Raw genomic sequence first — 19,380 nt, forward strand, 5'->3', positions numbered from 1 at the left:
GGTAAACCCTAAGGCTTTCTATAGGTATTTAAGGAATAAAAGAATGACGAAAGTAAGATTAGGCCCAATCAAGGATAGTAGTGGTAAGTTGTGTGTGGAGTCAGATGAGATAGGGGAAGCGCTAAATGAATATTTTTCAACAGTATTCACTCTAGAAAACGACAACGTTGTCGAGGAGAATACTGAGATACAGGCTGCTAGACTAGGTGGGATTGAGGTTCACACGGAAGAGGTATTAGAAATCCTTCAGAAGGTGAAGATAGATAAGTCCCCTGGGCCGGATGGGATTTATCCTCGGATCCTCTGGAAAGACAGGCAGGAGATTGCCAAGCCTTTGGCATTGATCTTTAACTCGTCATTGTCTACAGGAATAGTGCCAGATGACTGGAGGATAGCAAATGTGGTTCCCCTGTTCAAGAAGGGGAGTAGAGACAACCCTGGTAATTATAGACCAGTGAGCCTTACCTCAGTTATTGGTAAAGTGTTGGAACAGGTTATAAGGGATTGGATGTATAATCATCTAGAAAAGAATAAATTGATTAGGGATAGTCAGCACGGTTTAGTGAAGGGAAGGTCGTGCCTCACAAACCTTATTGAGTTCTTTGAGAAGGTGGCCAAATAGGTAGATGAGAGTAAACCGGTTGATGTGGTGTATATGGATTTCAGCAAGGCGCTCGAGAAGGTTCCCCACAATAGGCTATTGTACAAAATGTGGAGGAACGGAATTGTGGGAGACATAGCAGTTTGGATCAGAAATTGGCTTGCTGAAAGAAGATAGAGGGTGGTAGTTGATGGGAAATGTTCATCCTGGAGACCAGTTACTAGTGGTGTACCACAAGGGTCGGTGTTGGGTCAACTGGTGTTTGTCATTTTTATAAATGACCTGGATGAGGGCGTAGAAGGATGGGTTAGTAAATTTGCAGACGACACTAAGGTCGGCGGAGTTGTGGATAGTGACGAAGGTAGGTTGCAGAGAGACATAGATAAGCTGCAGAGCTGGGCTAAGAGGTGGCAAATGGAGTTTAATGCAGACAAGTGTGAGGTAATGCACTTTGGTAGGAGTAACCGGAAGGCAAAGTACAGGGCTGATGGTAATATTCTTAGTAGTGTAGATGAGCAGAGAGATCTCAGTGTCCATGTACACAAATCCTTGAAAGTTGCCACCCAGGTTGACAGGGCTGTTAAGAAGGCATACAGTGTTTTAGCTTTTATTAATAGAGGGATCGAGTTCTGGAACCAAGAGGTTATGGTGAAGCTGTACAAAACTCTGGTGCGGCCGCACTTGGAGTATTGTGTACAGTTCTGGTCACCGCATTATAAGAAGGATGTGGAAGCTTTGGAAAGGGTGCAGAGATTTACTAGGATGTTGCCTGGTATGGAGGGAAGGTCTTACGAGGAAAGGCTGAGGGACTTGAGGCTGTTTTCATTAGAGAGAAGAAGGTTGAGAGGTGACTTAATTGAGACATATAAAATAATCAGAGGGTTAGATAGGGTGGATAGGGAGAGCCTTTTTCCTAGGATGGTGACGGCGAGGACAAGGGGGCATAGCTTTAAATGGAGGGGTGAAAGATATAGGGCAGATGTCAGAGGTAGTTTCTTTACTCAGAGAGTAGTAAGGGTATTAAATGCTTTGCCTGCAACGGTAGTAGATTCGCCAACTTTAGGTACATTTAAGTCGTCATTGGACAAGCATATGGACGTACATGGAATAGTGTAGGTTAGATGGGCTTGTGATCGGTATGACAGGTCGGCACAACATCGAGGGCCGAAGGGCCTGTACTGTGCTGTAATGGTCTATGTTCTAAGTCCGGGACACTTTGTTGGTTATCGTCGCTCATAGACTTGATGCCGTCAACCCTTCTGGTCTCAGCTCCATTGATGTAGATGGAGGTGTGTTCTCCTCCTTTCTTTCTAAAGTCAATAATCAGTTCTTTAGTTCTGCCAACACTGAGAGTGGTTGTTCTTATTGCACCATGCCACCAAGTCTTCTATCTCCTTTTTGTATTCTGCCTCGTCATTGTCTGATATCTGTCCTACCACAGCACTGCCATCAGCAAACTTGCAGATGGTCTTCATTCTGAATTTGGCAACTAAGTCATGGGTGTAAGGGGAGTACAGTAGGGGGGGGCTGAGAACGCATCCTTGGGGGCTCTAGTGTTGAGTGGTATTTTGGAGGTGGTGCAGTTACTTATCTTTGCTGATTGCAGTCTGTGGATCAGGAAGCTAAGGATCCAGTTTCAGAGGTGGGTGAGCTGAGACCTGTGTCTCGGTTTTTTGAGATCAGTCTAGTGGGAATAATGGTGTTGAAGGCGGAGCTGTAGTCAGTCAGGAGTCTGCCATAGGTGTCCTTACTGTCCAGATGTTCCAGGGATGAGTGTGGGGCTAGAAAAATGGTATCCACTGTTGACATTTTATATTAGCAGGCAAATTGTAGAGGATCGAGGCGGGCTGGGAGACTAGAGTTGAAGTGGACCATGACTAGCCTCTCAAAGCACTTCATGATTATGGAAGTCACAGCCACTGGGCGGTGGTCATTAAGGCACGTTGCGTGTGCTTTCTTAGGTACTGGAATGATGGTGATCTTCTTCAAGCAGGTCGGGGACTACAGCTTGTCGGAGCGAGAGGTGGAAGTTGTCGGTGAATACCTCCACCAGTTGGTCAACACAGAATCTAATGCTCACCCGGGGACTCTGTCTGACTTCCAGGAAAACCGCTCTGAAGTCTGCAGCGGTGACAGTGGGCACAGGTGCATCCAGGGCTGTCGGGCAGGTGTCACCGCGCTGCTGGCATTCTGCTCAAACCGAGCACAGAAAGCATTGAGCACACCAGGGAGGGTTGTGCCATTGTCCACTACATTGCTGTGCTTCATTTTATATCCCGTAATGTTGTTTAGGCCTTGCCACAGGCAGTGGAAGCCTGCATGGTCGGTTTGGATCTCTAGCTTGGTCTGCGTGCCAGATTTTTAGCTATGATGTCATATACATGTCCCAATGCATTGCAGCTTTCTGCAGTTTTTAAAATAATATTCTCTACTTTTGTTCTCCTTTCCAAAATGAGCAACTTCCCATTTTCCCACATTATACTCCATCTGCCAATATTTTGCCCACTTACCTAAGGTATCACTATCTCTTTGTAAACCATTTGTATCCCTCTTGCAAATTGCCTTTCCACTTATCTTGTGTCATCTGCAAATTTGGCTACACTACATTCACTTCCTTTCCCCAAGTCATTACTATATTTTGTAAACAGTTGCAGTCCCAGCTCTGATTTCTGTCTTTACTGGTCACGGGCAGCCAACTTGAGAAGGAATCCCTTATTCCCACTTGCTGTTTCTTGCCCATAAGTCAATTCTCAATCCATGAAAAATAGAAATCTGAAATAAAAACAAAGTTCTGAAGAACTTCAGCAAGTCTGGCAGCCTTTACAGAGGCAGAAACAAAGTTAAGATTTCAAGTCCAATTTGAGTTCAGAATACTTCACTTCTGAACTCGTGTAAAGGCAAGATAGATGATTATGGAAATAGAGGCAACTTAACTGATTGGCGCAGTTATTAAGCTGAGTGAAAACATCAACCGACCTCAGACAGACTTGGACAGTAAGGGATTAAACAAATGTTTGAAGGAAATTGTGAAAGAAGTGGAATTGAAGTCTCCACTTATAAAGTGTCAGTGATAAGAAAATGAATTAGTGCAGATGGCTACAACACATTGTTCAGATAAAAGTGAAAATGGCTTGAGCTGAGAAATGCAAAACTCCCCCAGTGCAGGTTTATTCATCTGGTATGAATCAAAATGAAATGACAAAATCAGTTATGTAGAAAGTGTTTAAGGAAGATGATTTTGACGTTGGTTGTCAATCATACATCCATGCTTTCTGTCACAAACTCAAACGACCCATTGGAAGTGTTTCTTTATCAGCACAGAAGGGTAATGAAAAATCCCAGTAGGGTTGGAAAGATGCGGTGTGTGAATTGCGAGGAAAACAAAGTCCAGAGTAAGCAAACCATCTGACCATTTCACGTGTGTATTCTGAGATAATAGGAACGGCCAATGCTGGAGAATCCGAGATAACACGGTGTGGAGCTGGATGAACACAGCAGGCCAAGCAGCATCAGAGGAGCAGGAAGACTTACGTTTCGGGCCTAAACCCTTCATCAGAAGGGTCTAAGCCTGAAACGTCAGCTCCCCTGCTCCTAAGATGCTCCCTGGTCTGCTGTGTTATCTCACATGTGTACTCTGTTTATTTTGAAATTTTTTTCCCTGGTTTCTGATTGCTGTTTAGACTCTTTCAAGTTATTCATCAACTCCATTTTAAAATTAAAATTTGAGATATTCAGTATCTATTTTTAAAGTCTGGATTTGCTCCTTCATGCTGCACGTCTCATCAGTTTGTTCCTCAGATTGCAGTGGAGTTCAAGACTTGCAATGTTCTTTTCAAGATGAAATCCCAAAAGTTCATCAGGTTGAGATTTTAATTCCACATTCAACGGACTGTATGGATTCATCAGAAATTCTGTCTTCTGTTCAAGTCATTTTTCACGATACTTCATGGAGATTTCTAATACTTGAACTACATAAGGCATTAGTTGAAGATGTATCTTTCCTGAATTTACTTCCATAAGTTTATCATTTAGATATTTCAAGTGTTTTATTTCCAGTGACCAATGCTCAGGTTTTTGGACATCAATGTATACCAGTCTCTCTAAATCTCCTACCCCTTAATCCTTAGTCCCGTAAATTTTGCCAATACTTCAACTGATATAAATTACTTTAATCTCCTCACTCTTATTAGCCATTTGGTTACCCTGGATTTCTGATATGTAAGTTTTATTTTCTTTTGTAAAGGCAGACAAAAAATAATTACTCAATATCGGAGTTATTTCTATACACACATTGATAATGCCCCTGGTACCTGTTACACTGTCAGAAAATGCCACTGTTGCCCATCTGCTACCATTAAATCAGACTACCAAAAAGTATCAGGCTGAATTATATACTATATTTTACGCCTTATGGAAATGTTCTCTTTATCTCTACTTTGGACTTCTCTTTGACACAAAAAACAACTTGGGAATTTTCAATGTCTGGCATCACTTTGTACTACAATGTTTCATCATTGTTTTTGTTAACTTGAAGAAAATCTTTTGCCACTAACACTTGGATGAAAAGCAAAGTGAACAGTATCTTTCATGAACTTAAAACATCTAAAAGTGTTTTACAATCAGTTAATTACGTCATAATGAAATATAATCACTACTATAATGTAACATCACTAATTAGTAACAGGACTAGCAATAAGCTAAATGATTAGATAGCATTTTTGAGTTCATTAACTTACCAGGAGTTACTCTGCTTTTGTTTCAATACTGCCACAAAGCTACTTCACGAGATGTGAAAGGGCAAATCGGATCTAGTCTTAATTTCTGACAAAGCAGTTCATTACCACATGGAAATGCCAGCCTATAATTAAGCACTTTAAGGTCTCTATTTGAAGCACACGGTTTTCTGAGTAAGAGGCAACATTACTACCACTGAGCCAAGGTTGACAACTGGCTGTCATAAAAATGCCAAACAAGTAAGGGTCACCAAAAAGTAGACAAACATTTACGGGTATTTCCTAAAAGGTAATTATTTGCATTTACTTATGGTCTCTCTTGCTTTTTTTAGTAATAACTACATTGGTGAGCTTATACATTTATGAGCATTTGGTCTGAAATACATGATTTCCTAAAAAATATACAAACTAAAATGTTTTCACTCCTGGCAAAATAACTGATGGCAGTAGGTAATAATCTTCAGTGAACAGACCACAAAGCACAGGCTATTAACCATTCAAAATGGGTGAAAACATTTCCCATTTGAAAAATAAATTTAGCTCATGGGTACAATAAACAAATATTGACTGCAGTTCAGAGGCTATAATTGATGAATTATTACCCCTCTGGTTACAGATGTGCCCGCAAATGTATAATAATTCAGAACATTTTCTATCATTTATAGAGGTAGAAAAAGACCATTGTTGAACCACCAAATCATACTGGAGAAAACACAACAGTGTTCTTATTTTCCCATGTATTGAACCGTCTTCATAGTAAGCACTATAAATATAATTACATATGTTCCAGTATGGAATTTTTTTGTTTAATTTAGTGTTCTTTAAAAGCCGAATCTCAACACTAACTTCCTTATTATTTTGAAATATTTAAGTTTATCATTCTACAATCTGTTTTCATTGTCCTGAAATTTTCAATCTTAAAAATAGTTGCAATTCTCATTTATGAAACTTTTGGAGTCAGGAATTTTGCATCCTAATTAAATTCAACTTATTTCATAATTGATAGACAAATTAATGTTACATAATTTATCATTTAAAATGAGTGCTCGATACATCTGAATTTCAGTAAGTATCAATAAGCAATGCAATTCTAAAATATTATTTTTAATGTAAGAACATACCTCAAAGAATAGTGTATTACCTTTGGATCCCGTAAAAAGAGTGCTTTCTGAATTAAGGAATGTACGTCATCTACAGATGGATAATGGAGAAGCAATCCAAGGCAGGTTTGATAATTACTCGCAATCACTAAGGATGATAAAAAAAATTACAGTTTTATTTAAATAAATATGTACACACACACACACACACACATATACAGATCTTTAACAACTGCAACACACACCACACACACACACACACACACACACACACACATATATATATACAGATCTTTAACAATTGCAGCTGATGGGAACATTTAGGAACAAAGAAAAATATTATTCCAGAAAGCATTTGTCCATAAGTTTTGTTTGGTCAGGGAATCAGCAAGACACAATGCATAATTTTCATCAAATGTCATTTCAATGACAGAATAATGTGTTCATCAAGAAACATTTACAAAACTGAGATACTTAAAGATAATGTGATAGTGGGAACTGCAGATGCTGGAGAATCCAAGATAACAAAGTGTGGAGCTGGGTGAACACAGCAGCCAAGCAGCATCTCAGGAGCACAAAAGCTGACGTTTTGGGCCTAGACCCTTCATCAGAGAGGGGTCTAGGCCCGAAACGTCAGCTTTTGTGCTCCTGAGATGCTGCTTGGCCTGCTGTGTTCATCCAGCTCCACACTTTGTTATCTCTATACTTAAAGATAATGCTACTTTTAACAGTAAGAGATAAATCAACGTAATAGAAAACAAAACATTAACCCAATGGATCATATGCTTTTTGCAATAATCTCAGGATTCTTTAGCATATTTATTTAGGCATACTGTGAAGTGTCTGATAAGGTTTTAGTAATGGAATATGTACTACATTAAATCTATTTAAAAATAGAAAAATAAATAATATGTATTCTAATTTTACGTATTCTAACCTCTTAACTAACAGTAGTAGTATGCTAGCAGTCAAGGTATGCCTGGACATTTAACGATTATGAGCAAAAAATCTTGAAAGTGATTGAAACAAAAAAATGTATTTTCTTGTGAAAACTACTTCATCATCTTCATTTCCTTTTTGATCCGACAGATTGTAATTTCATACATCTGGTTTCATTTGTGAAGCACTCGCTTATCATGCTCACTCTTCCATACTACTTTTGCTCTCTTGTGACCATTTACTGTACTTTTTGTGAAAGTCATTAAAGCCAAAAACACATGGTACATTAATAATGCAAGTTAGTGTTATCTGAAGAGCAAACCACATAACACTGCATCTTTACTAAGATTAAATGATTATAGTTTACTTACGATCTTGACATTTTAAAGCAACATTAATAAAACAGCAATTGAATTGGTCAGGAGAATGGTCTGATACTTAATTTACTAAACATCTGGACTCTTTGTAAATACAAAAATAATTGCCTCAAGTAATATAATTAAAGCAGTAAGATATCGATCTTAAGGTCTGCTTTTCATCTCATGCTCCAAGAATGTGTACAAAGCTTTGCTATGTATATAATGGCTATTACTGGGGCCAGAAATATTTTAATCTAGCTGGGATTATGTTTCTGACACCTGAAGGAGGACTGAGGCTCTGAAAGCTTGTGTTTTCACCTAGTGGACTATAACCTGGTGTCACAAGGTGGCAGACTTCCACGTACGAAAGTATGTTTTACTCGACCTAATATTCTTTCTTTTTCAAATTTCAGTATACTGTATCAACCTTTATGGATCCAGTGGAATGGCACCTGCTGCTGCCCTATATGGGTTTTAAAGTTCTTACTTTTAAATGTGTTTTAACTTCAGCGTAATAATACTATCCATGTGTGACCTGACCGAGATATTCACGTCTTTTGCTTGTGCCACTCAAACCTTTCCGAAGATGAATGAATAAGAATATGCTTAAGATCTGGCATCATATAAATCAGCAGGATGCTTTATTTGACAGAGATGTGAGCATATAGAATACCTTTTGGGTATGGACTTCTAATTCAATCAGCCCAACTTATCTTTATATTATAATATAAAATAAAGCGGGTTTCTCAATGTTAGTGGATCAAACAACTTGACTTCAACAAAACAATCTCCAGTATTTTTAACCACTCTGACTCATTGAAGGGCCTTATTTCCACTTGAAACACCTTGCCTTATTTGCAGCCTCAAAGGTACCTAATATTTTAAAAATTCTAACAGTTTATAACCAAAAAGGAAGCTGTTCTAGATACTTGTTATCTAATCCCAGAAGTAGAGACTTCTAAATAAAATATGAGAGATGCTCATTGACTACAAGGCAAATTGTTAATGTTCACACCTGTGGAAAAACAAGATTGTTAGTATATTAATAATCATAAATTCTTGATCTCACAAGGAATCAAGGGCTATGGGGAGAGTGCAGGGAAGTGGAGCTGAAATGCCCATCAGCCATGATTTAAATGGTGGAGTGGGCTCAATGGGCCGAATGGCCTTACTTCCACTCCCATGTCTTATGGTCTTATTACAGTCTTCATTGATAAATTGTGTAACTGCACACTGGTGTGGAACACCTCATTTAAAGGGTAACTAACGTCACCCCAATTTTCTTTTCCAGTAGTGGTCAAAAACTCAAAACTAGACAAATAATGTCTTGATATAATGCAATATAAGTTCAGACATATATTTTTTAGAAAGTGTCTTTGTACTTTTTTCTCAACATACAAAGGACTTTTAAAAAAAAACTTTGAAGCTAAGCTGTAATAATGTAATTTTTGTATGCATATACTTACAAACATCTCTTATGAATAACAGCATTGCAACAAAAACATAGTCAACTAAATCCAGGGTAACACTGTCAGCAAACAAAGTATCCCACATCACCAAGAGATCCTGAAGTGGAAATTCTCGTCCAAACAGAAGTCTGACCCAACGACTGCAAGAATGAAACACACATAATACAATATTACAAATAAACAATTTTAAAAAACAGTTTTGTAATTAAGTCAATTTAGACTTTGTTATAATTTTCATGAAATTGAAGTGCATGAAAGAAAGGGGATTCAACAATTACCATTAATAAAATCCATGATAGCTACAGAGAATCTGTGAATATTTACTGCATAATTCCTTTGTTATTTCTCGTGCTGGGAAACACATACTATGAACAGGATAGCGAAATTTTGGATTTAAACATCAGTTTGTAGTCCTGCTTTTAAAGAAATTAAACTGACACCATTCTTCCTTGTACTAATGCAGGTGGCTGAAACTTTTAGATGATGATTATAAATAAAAATCTTTCCCGCTAAAAAGGTGACAGGGATGTTTTGCAAATGAATTTGAAAACATATCATACTCTTAAAGTTCAAAAATTTATCTTTTGTGTTATTCTCAAGAAGTTGATAACTCTTACATGATTTAAGATTACCACTGAATATATCATTTACCTTTCCCCCACTGTCCAAAAACTCTTAAGTGCTCAATTTAAGAGAGGCATGCACCTTTGATACATGTGTACCAAACCCCTACCCATTTGATGTAAGTGGTGCAAATATGACAGAGAGAAGTATAAAATCAGAGGGAGGTATGGTAAAACTGAGCTCTTCCTTACGCATATTTTTGATCAGAATCTTTGAACACTCTCCAATTATCTTGGACTAGAAATTTGATTGGAACCAACTGAAGCATTACAATTTTGGGGATGGAAGGATTTAATAATTGAAAAAATACCAATGATCAAGTTTGCCTTTTTCCTGGCAGAAGTAAAATGTAGTGATAATACTGTTAATGTATCATAATAACACTGTCATAACAAATGATCTCTATCAAGTGGTCTCGAGCACATCCACAAGGACATGAAGAAAATCCCCTTGAAAAGCCACTTAGTCCAAAGAAACCTTCTTCCTCCCAAACATGTCACACTTACCACATGCCGTAAGTTAAAACAACACAAATTCTGTATCACAATGTTAATTTAGAAATTACTAAATTGGAATTGAGTGAATTAGTTCTGTTTCTTAGAGGTGCCTTAGGTCTGTCCCACAGCAAACGCAATTCACTGTAAATGCTGGAAACCTGAAACAAAAACTTGCTGAAGAAACCTCTGCAGTCTGGCCCGATCTGTGGAAAATTAGAGAGAGTGAAAGTTTCAAGCCAAACATGATTCTTCTCTGTACAATGGTAACTTTGTTTCTCTTTCCAAAGGTAATGTCTGGTCTGCTGAGTTTCTTCGGCACTTTGTTTTTATTTTAGTCTTTCCCATACAATGGCCATTGAAACATTGTTTCTACAGTTTAATTTTGAAGTTATCCCACTCAGAGTGCTGGCTATGTCCTCTCCTACTGTTGTCATACAAAGTGAAATAGTTTCAAATTTGATTTGAAGCCTTCACAATATGCAACCAAAATTGGCATTAATACAGCTGATAATTCATTATTCCTTTGTGCTTAACATCAACAAAAACAACTGCAATAACGCAGCACAAACCAAGAGGACTGTTTTGCTCAGAGCATTTTATCATTAAGATATGTACATAGAGTACATAGAACATTACAGCACAGTACAGGCCCTTTGGCCCTCGATGTTGTGCCGACCTGTCATACCGATCTCAAGCCCATCTAACCTACACCATTCCATGTATGTCCACACCACGTCCACATGCTTATCCAATGACGACTTAAATGTACCTAAAGTTGGCGAATCTACTACCGTTGCAGGCAAAGCATTCCATTCGCTTACTACTCTGAGTAAAGAAACTACCTCTGACATCTGTCCTATACCGTTCACCCCTCAATTTAAAGGTATGCCCCCTCGAGCTCGCCGTCACCATCCTAGGAAAAAGGCTCTCCCTATCTTTTCATTGGAGAAAAGGAGGAGGAGAGGGGACCTAATTGAGGTATACAAGATAATGAGAGGCATAGATAGAGTTGATAGCCAGAGACTATTTCCCAGGGCAGAAATGGCTAGCACGAGGGGTCATAGTTTTAAGCTGGTTGGTGGAAAGTATAGAGGGGATGTCAGAGGCAGGTTCTTTACGCAGAGAGTTGTGCGAGCATGGAATGCGTTGCCAGCAGCAGTTGTGGAAGCAAGGTCATTGGGGTCATTTAAGAGACTGCTGGACATGTATATGGTCACAGAAATTTGAGGGTGCATACATGAGGATCAATGGTCGGCACAACATTGTGGGCTGAAGGGCCTGTTCTGTGCTGTACTGTTCTATGTTCTATGTTCTATCTATGTTCTATCCACCCTATCTAACCCTCTGATTATTTTACATGTTTCAATTAAGTCACTTCTCAACCTTCTTCTCTTTAACGAAAACAGCCTCAAGTCCCTCAGCCTTTCCTCGTAAGACCTTCGCTCCATACCAGGCAACATCCTAGTAAATCTCCTCTGCACCCTTTCCAAAGCTTCCACATCCTTCTTATAATGCGGTGACCAGAACTGTACACAATACTCCAAGTGCGGCCGCACCAGAGTTTTGTACAGCTTCACCATAACCTCTTGGCTCCGGAACTCGATCCCTCTATTAATAAAAGCTAAAACACTGTATGCCTTCTTAACAGCCCTGTCAACCTGGGTGGCAACTTTCAAGGATTTGTGTACATGGACACTGAGATCTCTCTGCTCATCTACACTACTAAGAATATTACCATTAGCCATGTACTTTGCCTTTCGGTTACTCCTACCAAAGTGCATTACCTCACACTTGTCTGCATTAAACTCCATTTGCCACCTCTCAGCCCAGCTCTGCAGCTTATCTATGTCTCTCTGCAACCTACAGCATCCTTCGTCACTATCCACAACTCCACCAACCTTAGTGTCGTCTGCAAATTTACTAACCTATCCTTCTACGCCCTCATCCAGGTCATTTATAAAAATGACAAACACCAGTTGACCCAACACCGACCCTTGTGGTACACCACTAGTAACTGGTCTCCAGGATGAACATTTCCCATCAACTACCACCCTCTGTCTTCTTTCAGCAAGCCAATTTCTGATCCAAACTGCTATATCTCCCACAATTCCATTCCTCCACATTTTGTACAATAGCCTATTGTGGGGAACCTTATCGAGCGCCTTGCTGAAATCCATATACACCACATCAACCGGTTTACTCTCATCTACCTGTTTGGTCACCTTCTCAAAGAACTCAATAAGGTTTGTGAGGCACGACCTTCCCTTCACTAAACCGTGCTGACTATCCCTAATCAATTTATTCTTTTCTAGATGATTATACATCCAATCCCTTATAACCTGTTCCAACACTTTACCAACAACTGAGGTAAGGCTCACTGGTCTATAATTACCAGGGTTGTCTCTACTCCCCTTCTTGAACAGGGGAACCACATTTGCTATCTTCCAGTCAGCTGGCACTATTCCTGTAGACAATGACGAGTTAAAGATCAATGCCAAAGGCTTGGCAATCTCCTGCCTGTCTTTCCAGAGGATCCGAGGATAAATCCCATCCGGCCCAGGGGACTTATCTATCTTCACCTTCTGAAGGATTTCTAATACCTCTTCCGTGTGAACCTCAATACCACCTAGTCTAGCAGCCTGTATCTCAGTATTCTCCTCGACAACGTTGTCATTTTCTAGAGTGAATACTGTTGAAAAATATTCATTTAGCGCTTCCCCTATCTCATCTGACTCCACACACAACTTACCACTACTATCCTTGATTGGGCCTAATCTTACTTTCGTCATTCTTTTATTCCTTAAATACCTATAGAAAGCCTTAGGGTTTACCCTGATCCTACCCGCCAACAACTTCTCATGTCTCCTCCTGGCTCTTCTGAGCTCTCTCTTTAGGTCTTTCCTGGCTACCTCGTAACCCTCAAGGGCCCTAACTGAGCCTTCACATCTCATCCTAACATAAGCCGCCTTCTTCCTCTTGACCAGAGATTCCACCTCCTTTGTAAACCACGGCTCCCGCGCTCTACAGCCTCCTCCCTGCCTGACAGGTACATACTTATCTACGACACACAGGAGCTTTTCCTTGAATAAGCTCCACATTTCTAATGTGCCCATCCCCTGCAGTTTCCTTCCCCATTCTATGCTCCCTAAATCTTGCCTAATCTCATCGTAATTGCCTTTCCTCCAGCTATAACTCTTGCCCAGTGGTATACACCTATCCCTTTCCACCACTAAAGTAAACACAACAGAATTGTGATCGCTATCACCAAAGTGCTCACCTACTTCCAAATCTAACACCTGGCCAGGCTCATTACCCAATACCAAATCTAATGAGGATTCGCCCCTTGTTGGCCTGTCTACATACTGCGTCAGGAAGCCCTCCTGCACACACTGGACAAAAACGGACCCATCACAGTACTCAAACTATAGTGTTCCCAGTCAATATTGTTTTTCAGATAACATTAACATGTACCTCAAGGATCAGTCTGATGTGTTTGAACAAAAGGACATGCAAGTCAAAATTTGGGAATTTTTAAGAACGTGCATGAATAATGATAATGAAATTGAAAAGAAAAATAAGCCTTATTTTTTTAAAATACGTAACTACAGTTCAAGTAAGAAAGAGTGTTATTCTAAATTTGTTATAATTAAAACAGTGATTAGCAACAATGGCCTACTGGCGCATGTCTAAAATTGCAGTTAATACAAGTTTAGTAAGATAGTGGACAAAACTTAAGTAGCTCTGTGAAAAACAAAGTTGCTGAAAAAGCCCAGCAGATCTGGCAGCATCTGTGAAGGAAAAAACAAGAGTTAACGTTTCGGGTCCTCGGAACTGCTCTGAGGAAAGGTCACCGGACCTGAAACGTTAACTCTGTTTTTTCCTTCACAGATGTTGTCGGACCTGCTGGACTTTTCTAGAAAATTTGTTTTTGTTCCTGATTTACAGCATCTACAATTTTTTTGGTTTAACTCTCTCTAAACAGGCTTCTGACATCACTTTTGCCTACATCCAATTTTCTTTATTAACTTTAGTGGTAGTTAACATACACATACCATAATGTCTATCCAATTAATGTATTTCAACAGAGAGCTGCTTTGACAAAATCAACAGGAGAGAGGTGCACCTGAACATCAACTTTGGAATTCTTATGTTTAACTGCATACCTGTCCGCATAGGGTTTGAGGATAAATAGCAGTGTATGATATTGGTGGCACTTCTATTTTTGACAGCAATTTATCATTCATTATTACATAAAACATCTTCTAAACAAATAGGGGATTTGATCCTTGGTGGTGCCAGTTCAGGTGAGGCATTGAAGCAGGCAGTGGATGATTATTTAAGTACAAATGATGTGCAGGGATGTGGAGAAAAGGCAGGAGACTGCCACTAGCTAAGAGAAACCGAGTAGACATGATGGACTTCAACAATTTTGTGATTCAGAAATACAGCGTTTTTTTGGTGAGTAAAACTTACAAACATGTATTATGAAGAGCTCAGTATTTTAAGACTGTTTCTCATCTTTAGTAAATTGCAATGCTTTCCTCTCTGAAATCTTTCTCTCCTCCTGAATGCTCAAATTGTTTGACCAACTTGATGAAACATTTGACTCTCTTGTCTATCTCCTTATGTGTGTATTCAGTGTCCAATATTGTTCAACAATCCTCCAGTGAAGCACTTTTGGGAGTGTTTACTACATGAAGCTTCTACGTTAATTCAAGTTGTTGTTGAAAACCGTTTTTATTTTCAATTACAATATATTTTATTATTTCGTCCTCAGAGTTTCTTTAAAGATTTACAAAAAGCCTTTGGTAAAAAAAACTGAGATCCACATGACACAGTATGAAGGACAAGAAGTGTAAGCTAGATGTACTGTGTTTATGCGCTACTAACACATCTCCCTTGGTATTGCTCATCATAAAAGTCAGAGGATACGACTGGCAATACATCATCAGGGCCAATGATTTATAGTGATTGAATATCAATCAGGCCATCATCTGATGTACTGTGTGAAAAATAATAAAGATACAACTGTGCACACTTTCGGTCGATCTATTACGTTCGCTGTTTTGCATATTGCATATGGCCAAATTTTGCAGTCGAAAACAGCTACAAATTACACAGACCATGAAGGAATAGCACCAGTTGGGAAACAGTATGCAAGAATGAAAACAGACACCTTGAAAAATCAATCACAAATAAACTCAATTTTTTTTAAAGAGAAACCTTTCTACCCTCTATTAACTCGCCCAAGCTGAAGAATAACACAAACAATATGTACAAATAAAACTGCATTTACTTACACATCATTTTCTGTACTTTCAGAATATTATCTTGAACAAAGAATCTTTCAACAAGTATTACTTTGTAGCCAGTTAATTTTTAAAACTACAACATGCACTAATGACTACAATTTCCAGTAAATCAGTTTTAGCGTAGATAACAGGCTCACCAGACATTATGATGATTTTGTTCAAGTAATCTAGACACCACAAGTCAACAAGTGTGAAAATCTAACAGCATCAATGACTTGTTTCTCAAAAATAATAATAGATGGAACAAGAACTTTAGAACCTCTGAGCTTAGGTTTACACACAGTGCAGAAATGGAGTCAGAGAGCTCAAGAGCATAGAAACTATAGAATAGTGTAGGTTAGATGGGCTTCAGATCAGTACGACAGGTCGGCACAACATTGAGGGCCGAATGGCCTGCACTGTGCTGTAATGTTCTATGTTCTACATTCTATACAGACCCTTCAGTCCAAAATGCCCAAGCCAACCAGATAGTCTAAATAAATTAGACCCATTTGCCAGCATTTGGCCTATATCCCTCTTAAATTCTTCTTATTCGTATACCTATCTAGATGCCTTTAAAATGGTGTAATTGTACCAGCTTCTACCACTTCCTCTGGCAGCTCATTCCACACATGCACCACCCTCAGCTTGAACAAGTTACCCCTTAGATCCTTTTTAAATCTTTGCCCTCACATCTTAAACCTATTCCCTCTAGTTCTGGGCTTCCCCATCCCAGGGAAAAGACCTTGTCTACTTACCCTATCCATGCCCCTCATGATTTTAAAACCTCTGCAAGGTCATCCCTCAGCTTCTGATGCTCCAGGGAAAATAGCCCCAGCCTATTCAGCCTTTCCCTGCAGCTCAAACTCTCCAACCTGGGCAACATCCTTGTAAATCTTTACTGAAGCCTTTCAAGTTTCACAACATCCTTCCTATAGCAGGGAGATCAGGATCGCACACAGTATTCCAAAAGTGGCCTAACCAATGTCCTGTACAGCTGCAACATGACCTCCCAACCCCTATATTCAATGCACTGACCAATAAAGGCATGTGTACCAAACACCTTCTTCACTATCCAATCTACCTGCAGCTCCACTTTCAGGGAACTATGAACCTGCAACCCCAAGTATCTTTGTTCAGCAACATTCCCCAGGTCCTTACCAATAAGTGTTTAAATCCTGCTCTGATTTTCCTTTCCAAAATGCAGCAACTCACATTTATCTAAATTAAATTCCAAAATGAGGAGGAGAAATGTGGATAGAAACAATTGACAGTAGTCTGACAAAATGGGTTTATGTCAGTTCTGGCATCTGCCTGATTTTTATCCTGCTCATTGTAACTGAATAGATTAACTCCAGAGGCTGAATGTGAAAATTACCAGCAATGTGTAAATGACAGACTGAGATGATGTCTGAACGTTGTCAATGACAGCAGAATTTTACAATGTACCATAATCATTCAAATGAAACAGATCTGAGTTTTAGGAGTCCTGAGATAGGTAGAAGAACATGGAAAACCAGCTTTTGCAGTCAGCACCTGTAAACTTCTATAGGGTGTCTTGTAGAGCTTCTCAAACTCTGCAACCTCCATCACAATAATGAACAGGTGAGAACTGCCTCTCCAACATTCAAGCTTTTTTTAAAAAACGTCTGTTGACCTTTATTTTAGCTTCTATGTTTCATGTTTCACATCAAACATGAAAGCCTAAACCTTCTGGTTTGATTTCTATGAATACTGAAACACGATTGGCTCTCAACTTGTTCGATGTCACCTTTGGTGCTAATCCCGAAACAGCCCCAACTTTGTGGCAGCTTTACGGTCCATTGGGAAAGTTTAGATTCCTGCCACAAAGATGGCAGAAAGAGGAAGAGAGTTAAATTGTAAGCTGAATACAGAAAACTCAGCAAATCAAACAGCAAGAGAGAGATAAAGTTAGATAGACAGATAGAATGTGTTCATAGACTGTTTCATATGAAGTAAAGAGGGAGAGAAAATAATTGGAGTCAAATTCAATTTTAATTAGCATCATGTTCAAAATGACCATTTTCTGTCTTGTGTAACTGAATATTGAAGTAGATTGCTTGTAGGTCACTCTAACAGCTGTCCAATCAGTTGATTGGCACCCAATACAGTTTAGCATCAGAGTTTAGATTAAATTGCCTGTAATTAGACTATATGTTGATTTTATGAACAGTTGATACAGTTGTCAGTTTAGGCGGTCTTAAGGAGTCTTCATACTAACCTGTTAAAAACAAATTAACTGAAATTAATCCTTGAAAATCTCTGTGTTTGCAGCTTACCTCATCATGGACAGTACTATCCAAATTTCCCATCAGTCATATTAAGAATGATATGCCAGAGCATCTAACTTACAAATTTTAACCAAGTGCACTCAGAGTGGAAAAAAAAAGGTCTGTTCCTTGCTGTAATTTTTTTTCACCTGTTGCATTAGCAGACAATAATTAAATTTACTAAATAGGCCTAGAATGAGATCAGTTAACAAAACAGTAAGTACATGGATGGTGATCAATGAAGGTCACTATATTTTCCTGCAATTCGTGGCAAAACTAACAGACAATGGTCATCGTTACCAAAATACATATTAGACAGTAACTTGCAGTGACAGCTCATGTATTGTTTAACATGGAAATCAGAAGATGGTTACAGTTAGAACATAGAACAATACAGCGCAGAAGAGGCCCTTCAGCCCCCATGTTGCGCCGACCTGTGAACTAATCTAAGCCCCTCTCCCTACACTATATCATCATCATCCATATGCTTATCCAAGGACTGTTTAAATGCCCCTAATGTGGCTGCGTTAACTACATTGGCACCCATGACCTTTAGAAGCTACACTATCAGTATTCTGTCAAGGGATTTGGGTTGGATTTGAGTCATAGAGGTCTACATCAGGTCTGCGCTGGTCCAAAACAAGCACCTAATTATTCCAATTCCATTTTTCAGCACTTGGCTGATAGCCTCGTATGCCTTGGCATCATAAGTGTGTATGTAAATACTTCTTAAGTGTTACGAGTGCTTCTGCCTCTACTGCCCTTATAGGCAATTAGCTCCAGATTCTCTCCACCCTCTAGGTGAAACATTTTACCCTTCACTTCCTGTGTAAAACCCCTAGCCCTTGGGCATTGATTCCTCCACCAAGGGGAAAGTTCCTTCCTGTCCATTTTATCTATGCCCCTCAATTTTATACATCGCCATTATGTCCCCCCTTGGTCTTCACTGCTCCAAGAGAAGCAATTCCACTTAATCCAACCCCTTTTCACAATTAAAACTCTCCAGTCCAAGTAACACCCTAGTAAATAAATCTCCTCTACAACTTCTTGAGTAGAATGACATCATTCCTATAATGAGGATTCCAGAATTGCACACAGTACTCTAACTGTGGACTAACCAATGTTTTGTACAATTCGAGCATCACCTCACTCTCTCAAATGCCATGCCTTGGTTGTTAAATACAAGTATCCCAATGCCTCTTTCATCACTCACCTAACTCTCCCACTACCTTAAGGGGCCGGTGGATATCCATAACAAGGTCCCTCTGATCCTTGGTACTTCCCAAAGTCCTGCTTCATGTGTTATCTTGTTTTGTTTGTCTTGCACAAGTGCATCGCCTCATATTTTTCTGGACTGAATACCACTTGCCACTGATCAGACAATCTTACCAGCCAGTCTATTTCCTCCTGTATTCCAAGGCTATTGTCCTCACAATTTACCACCTCCCACCAATTTCTGTTCCATCTGTGAACTTA

At 39.2% G+C, this 19,380-nt stretch overlaps 1 protein-coding gene across 10 annotated transcripts in view; it reads right to left on the reverse strand.

Moving 5' to 3' along the window:
• tbc1d5 (TBC1 domain family, member 5) overlaps nt 1-19,380 on the reverse strand; it is a 504,442-nt gene that overhangs the window by 148,667 nt on the left and 336,395 nt on the right. For all 10 annotated transcript variants that reach the window (XM_048520185.2, XM_059638264.1, XM_059638253.1 and 7 more), the window contains 2 exons: nt 9,199-9,341; nt 6,476-6,582 (listed from right to left, as the gene is read on the reverse strand). In XM_048520185.2, coding sequence (XP_048376142.1) covers nt 6,476-6,582; nt 9,199-9,341 — 250 coding nt within the window. The remainder of the gene's footprint in view (nt 1-6,475; nt 6,583-9,198; nt 9,342-19,380) is intronic.

Source organism: Stegostoma tigrinum, chromosome 2 (assembly GCF_030684315.1).
Source record: "Stegostoma tigrinum isolate sSteTig4 chromosome 2, sSteTig4.hap1, whole genome shotgun sequence".
NCBI lineage: Eukaryota > Metazoa > Chordata > Chondrichthyes > Orectolobiformes > Stegostomatidae > Stegostoma > Stegostoma tigrinum.